Source organism: Nothoprocta perdicaria, unplaced genomic scaffold (assembly GCF_003342845.1).
Source record: "Nothoprocta perdicaria isolate Ctin4 unplaced genomic scaffold, notPer1 scaffold_116, whole genome shotgun sequence".
Classification (NCBI taxonomy): Eukaryota; Metazoa; Chordata; class Aves; order Tinamiformes; family Tinamidae; genus Nothoprocta; species Nothoprocta perdicaria.
The window spans coordinates 2,041,272-2,047,837 of record NW_020454272.1 but is presented as its reverse complement, the minus strand read 5'-3'; the positions used below and the strand labels follow the sequence as shown (position 1 = coordinate 2,047,837).

General features: G+C 39.1%; 1 protein-coding gene across 1 annotated transcript in view; it reads left to right on the top strand.

Annotated features, from left to right (window-relative positions):
* The first annotated feature begins 6,421 nt into the window (after nucleotides 1-6,421).
* NUP205 (nucleoporin 205) overlaps nucleotides 6,422-6,566 on the top strand; it is a 41,074-nt gene continuing 40,929 nt past the window's right edge. The window contains exon 1 of the mRNA XM_026053508.1: nucleotides 6,422-6,496. Within this exon, the coding sequence (XP_025909293.1) occupies nucleotides 6,469-6,496 (28 nt within the window). The 5' untranslated portion in view covers nucleotides 6,422-6,468. The remainder of the gene's footprint in view (nucleotides 6,497-6,566) is intronic.

Genomic DNA, 6,566 nt, shown 5'->3' with positions numbered 1-6,566 from the left:
GGGAGAAAAGGATTTAGTATTTGAGTCTCATATTTCTTGAGAAAGAGCTCTAAGACCTTGAACTGTGCGTTCCTCAATTCTTTCTGTTATGTAGATGCTTTTGTCCAAAGATTATTTATCTGACGGTCAGATTATTCATCTGAATGGTGGGACTGCCTCCAACACCCTCAGCAGGTTCCGGTTTCATGTCCAATGAAAGTTTAATTCTTTTTGCAAAATGAAGTGKCACTAACAAGAGAGATTGAGAGTACACAATACCAGTGTCACCTCTAACCTTTACGGGAGATAGAGAATATACATTAAACTTGGGAGGAGACAAGGGCATATAGCAGGTCTCCCAAAAGCCAAGTAAGGGCTCAGAAACCCCTCAGTGAAAGGCAGGCATTAACCCTTCCTGTAATGCTGTCTGGGTCTCACTTTAGAACCAATGTTCTTGGGCTCAATTTCTGATCAATTCCAGGAAATTGCATTGAAACAGACTTATTGTTTCTCAGCATAAAACACTGTCAAACTAAGMTAACCAAAAAGCACTATCAAATTTTCATTAAAAATAACCCACCGCATTTTCACTCCATGTCTTGGAATGAGTCAGTACCTCATGTTTCTCTTGGGCTGGACTACACTGAAACTTTTAGTCTCTGCAGGCAAACTGTACATTAAATAAGTTTGAGAGTGTGATGCATATATATATATATATATATATATATACTGGTAATGGGAATCAACAATAGATAACATGAAATGTACTGCTATTCTGAGATCGTAAGCACTATTTAGTGTTGTCTACTGGAAGAGGACTGGCATGACAAGGTATGAACCATAACAATGAATCTGGTCACTATTTTTTCTGCGTGTTCYTGACCTTTGAATGTGTGCATAAGCTATTATCTTTGGAGTGAACTATGCTCCTAAGTATGTATCATTATCCACTATAATTCCATTAAAACTAATTTACAAGAGGAGCAAGGATTACAGAAGGACCTGAAGGATTACCATTCCACTACGTTGGACACCTATAGATACACACAATTGACTCTGAGGATTTTGTCTTCTCCATTGGTTAAGTCTCAATTGACTTGAGAGTGCAGATTAGCTGACAAGGTGTTTTCCAGTACTGTGTTTCAAGGACAGAGATTTAACTTTGTATGATTTAGAATAGAAATGTTCTCCAGCGATAAGGGAAATTCATTTTGACCATCTGACACCGTCTAGAAGAAAAGTATCAGTTATACGTGCCAAGTAGTTCAGAAGCCTGCAAGTAAGATAAAGCTTTCCCACTATTCCACCATCAAACATTCAAGTGACAGAAGGAGCATAAGCCATAAACTCCAAACTCGATCACTCAAGCACATAATATAGTTTAGTGCTTCAATGTCTAAACTGTCACCTTGCTAGGAGTTACTGAACATGTGGTCACAACAATTGCTCCATTAAATTGCTCCATGTGAATAGCTAATWCTACTTCTCATCTTGCCACAGCACAGCAGTAGCTAAATAAAGCAGGAGGAGACTTTAACAGACATAAGACTTACAGTGAAATATTTTGACTCCAGAGTCTAATTAATAAAGCAGCCCATTCTAGGAACTAAACTTGTTGAGTTTTTGTCCTCCAGCTTCTTGCTGCTGAGGATAATTCTTTCTGGTCCATAGGAAACTTTAAAACAACAAAAATGGATTTGAGTAGAAAATAACCCCTTCCTTATGCTGCCTATTTAGGTTCTTCTTCAAATACACTTCTCAAAGCACCAGGTACTTTAGTAAATTTTGTCAGAAGTGTCCAAGCTAGATTCTTCACACATTTTAGGTATGCATGAGCTCATCATCTTGTATCCAGAGAACTAAAGAAGTGACAGGACAGGGAAAATAACTAATGGAATGGTAGTATAATTTGTGAAGTAATTTTGAATTGCGGTAGACATGGCATTTTGAGATGCCACTTTTCCTGAGCCCCACTGGTTCCCAGATCAAATTAATTCAAGTTTAATATAAAGTCATAACTTTTTCTTTTTTTCCAAATTTAGTTCCGGTCAAGACATTTCCTGAATCATCATTGCAAACAGAAATCCTCTGCTTTACGTTACTAGTGGAAACATTCTTGTGCAATCTTACACACTTCCTTCAGTGTTGCCCAAGTGTCTCCATTGTACTTTGKTGGTTTTACACCTATTCCAGCACAATCATTCTCTGACGAGAATCCCAAAGTGTAAGATAAGTGTATAACACAGACTGCAGCCTATACAACTGGCATAATGTGCTTTGGAAAGAGCTCCGTGTGACTCTCAGAACACAGCCTGTATTTGTGGGACTGGCATCTAGCAAAAGCATCACCCATCTGTACACTTGACAAAGAAATCACTGAATAGAATGAAAATTAATAAGGTAGCTGATGTGCCATCACTGCTACTTACTATATCAAATATCTCCACTTTGCTCCTACATTGTCTTTCCATTGTTTTCCCTTTTCATTTTTTTCCACCTCTTCTCTAATATTGGTATTATATTATTAAAATAATCAGATTATCTCCCAGGGTAGTAGCTGCCCCATTCCCTTCAGAAAGTGAATGAAGAAATTACCACAAAAGAGAAGGTGAAATCTGATCTTAACTGTCTGATAGAGACACAAGGGGGAAAAAAAAGGCAGGTCTAAGAACCCCAAAYTAAGAATGAAAGAAAAGTTAAATATTATAGCATTAAACCCACATAGTTCACAATACGTCATGCAGCCAACAATAGTATATAACATACCAAGTAATATACTATATAATATAATAAATTACTGGTACTATTTATCAAGACATTCTTTTATGATCAAATACCTATAGCCAGAAATTGTCCCAAATGAGAGAAGGAGGACAGCACTTGCTGTTGTTCACCGCCTCTCTGCCCGTTGCCAGATCCTCAGGAAGGTTTTCACACAACCTGGAGAACATTTAGCTCTTTGATGCCTTGAACTAGGAAAAAAATGCTTATCCAAGCTAGCAACAGCCTCATAGGGTTTCTCTGATGAGCTTTGATACCATGGTGACAGTAGAAATATGTACGATGGAAGGCAGAGAAATTACAAAGTTTTATTTTATTTTATTTTATTTTATTTTATTTTATTTTATTTTATTTTATTTTATTTTATTTTTTAAGAATCACTGCAGGGAAAGGTCTTATACTTTGATTGTTCTAAGATTTGACATCAAGCTAACTATGGTGATGTATAAGATACTGGTTTTTTTTCCGAAAAACACAGGATTATAGTCAGTTACGTAGTTTGGGGGGAAATTAGCCTGCACAGTGACAGAATTCAGGGCTTTTACTCTGCCAAGCTAGTGTAATTAAAAATTACATTCATTTTCCTCCTGTTCAAATAGGGTTGCGGGTTAAAGATCCAGTCGATCAGCATTCCAGGCCTACTGTGAAATCGTATCCCCACTTTTAAGACAAGTAATCTGACCCAGTGTCAGTGTCAGTCATCATTAGAGCTCAAGGAAGTTTTATTTTAATTAGTAGCCAGAAATGCTTTCCATTTTTTGAGTAAAGATGCATATTTCACAACATAAAGACTGGTCTGTACTTATGTAGAAGCACTCCTACAAGGCATGTTTTTCAGCTACAAGGCAAGAAAGCCTTTTAATTTTCATTCTACTCTACCAGGCAGGCTATGATCACAGTGACACTCAAGATTAAAGGTAGGAAATTACAGATGGCCTCCTGGGCATTACTGTAATACACTTTTTTATTACTAATAATTGTTTATTCTAATCATAATAGAACATAAAGAAATTACATTGTTCATTGTTATCTCTGTATCTTCAAGTGTGATTTGGCTACAAACCACAGTGACTACATTTAGTGTTATTAAAAATAATAATGCTACATTTGTATTGTATCATAAAGCACCTAGAATTCCCAGCCAAAGACCAGGTATTCATTGTGCAGCTCATTTTAATTAATACTAGTAATTATTTCCATCTATAGAAAATAACATCTCTTATATGAAAATCTCAGGCAGTGCAAGCAGAAATCACTACCCTACAGGCAGACTGGGATCTCCTGTCTCTGGCATTCAGAGGAATTAATATCCACCCCAGGTTTTTAGTGTCAGTCTACTTTTGATACTTAACAGATTCCAATTTTCTAATTAAGGACGAAGGAGGCAAATATCCCTTCCCAAACCCAGCAATACTGGCGGACTTGCTGAGAGCTACAGTTAGGCAGCAGAATGCAGTGTTCTTTTCCTACAGCCTCTCAGCAAAAACAGTCTACCAAAGCAGCCACTTATCCTGGATAAACAACAAAACCCCAAATTAAAGGTCAGCAAATAAAGCAAGAATAAAACAGGATCCATGAACTTGCCTACTCAGCAATGCACTGAGAATGCAGTTATATCAATAAAAATAGGCTTACAATGTACGCTAGGGTGTATCTATATACCCCTCTTATTTTGTTCATACTAGGAGTCCTATTGCCACAACTGTTTTGCAGCAAACTCTTCTTTTCTTTTCTTTTTTTTTTTTTTTTTTTTGAAAATCACATTGCCAACACAGAGACAAGGTATAAAAATGTTATGTAGATGGAGATAAATGTGATATCTATTCTTCTGAAGTTCAGTTGCCCGATGATCTACCCCATACTATCCACTTCTTTCACTGGATTTTTTTTTTTTTTTTTTTTTTTTNTTTTTTTTTTTTTTTTTTTTTTTTTGATGTTGCTATGTAACTGTTGGTCAATTTGCTAGGATGAGAAAGAAGTATCTGGAATTTTAAAATATTAAATCTGCAGTGGTTAGAAAGGATTTTTCATCCAACAGATTTTTTTTAAAAAGCACACATGCAATCTGGATGCATCTGAATGCCAAAAGAAATATGACAGCTCTTAATGCCTATGTTTTTTTTGTATGTGTGACTTTTCTGTTTGTTTGCTTTTTATTGATTCATTATTTTAATTCTCTTCTTTCACTCTTGTTTCTTAAGGAAATCAAGTTTAGTATATTACACCTCTTTGCCTTCAATAACTTCTGTATATGATGTCCAATTCCAATCTGATCTGATCAAAGGCTAAAGGGCTTCAAAAATGTATGTACTCACTAATTTCATGAAAATAAGGAAATGTATAACAGCTGAAGCAAAACTTGAAGCTATCTTTGAGGTAGTCCATAAGCATATATGCCTGAATTTACTGTAGTACATGCTTACTTTTTCTCTCATTTGGGAGCATTTGGGCAGCATAATTTGGGATTTGGGGCTGTGCAGGGATGAGGGGTACAGAGGAAGATACAGAGATCCTTATACAAGCCTATAGGAACGCAGGGTGTGTAAATACTGCAGCTTGTGAAAAAACCTACTAGTTTTCTGCTTTCACCACTACTGTTTGTTTTCTAATTGCACCTGATGCTGAGCACCATTTCTTTGTTAAAATCAGGCAATATCATCTTGTAACTCCTCACTGTACTACATCCGTACTGCCTAAGTGCTAAAACCGGGAAATGGGTTATCTCTAGGAAATAGAAGTCCTTTGACTAAATGAACATGTTAGGAGGAACTGTTGAGGATTCATCGATTCTTTGAACTCTAAGAGAGCATGTTCTTGACTTGTATTCTTCCTCTACTTTATTTTTCTTCTTTCTTCTTTCTCTTCTCTCTTTCCTGACTAATGTGGAGCTATTTCTCCTACAACTAGTCTTGATCTCTTACAAACAGGTTATTTTTGGTCTCTTATAACTGTCTTGCAAGTTCACTCTCATTCCGTGGCCTCTGCTCTCTCTCTCTCTCTTGTGGCTTCTGGCCATTTCATTAAAGAGCTTATGGGGTAAAGATATTTATTTTACCAAATTCCCACCGAAATTCCCATTCTTTGGATGTTTTTTTGCAATTGCTAAAATATGGTTTTGATATAGTTCAAGGAGGGAAACTATTGGCACTTTTAGGAATATGTACTTTTGGTGTAACCCTACGGGACCATCAAGGACCAAAACCCGCAGGACTTTCCCGAATGCCGCACACCTGCCGGGAAGTGCTCGCTCCCCAGGAAGCTCCCAGAGGAGGGACAGAGGAAGCAAGTGTGGGAGCTGTGCAGCTGATCAAAAAATATGCACTTTAGTACTTTTTAAATGCACTTTATTAATTAATATTTATGCACTTTATTAATGAATAATGCTGTTCGAGTGGTTAAAACATCTACAAACGATTAACTTCGTTTTTCCTTTTGGAGGTCTCGATCGAGGCCGCTGCCGCCCTCGTTACCTCAGGGCGACTACAAGTCCCAGGCGGCGCCGCGGCGGCCGCAGGACCCGCGGCCGGTTCGGGCCGCGCCGGGGGCGCTGACTCCTTAGGGCGCTCCCAGGCCCGGGTCGGAGGGAGCCGCCGCGGGAGCCGCCGCATCCCGCCTCGGGGCCGGGATCGGGGTCGGGGAGGCGGCGCTGGGGCAGCCGGGGCCCTTGCGCAGGCGGCGGCGCCGGCGGGCGCCTCACTGCTCTCCAAGATGGCGGCGCCGTTGGCGGTAAATTCGGGTAAGAGGCGGCGCGGGCGGGCGGTGGCGGCGGCTCCGCGCGGCCCTTCCCGCCGCCCGGGGCCCCGCGT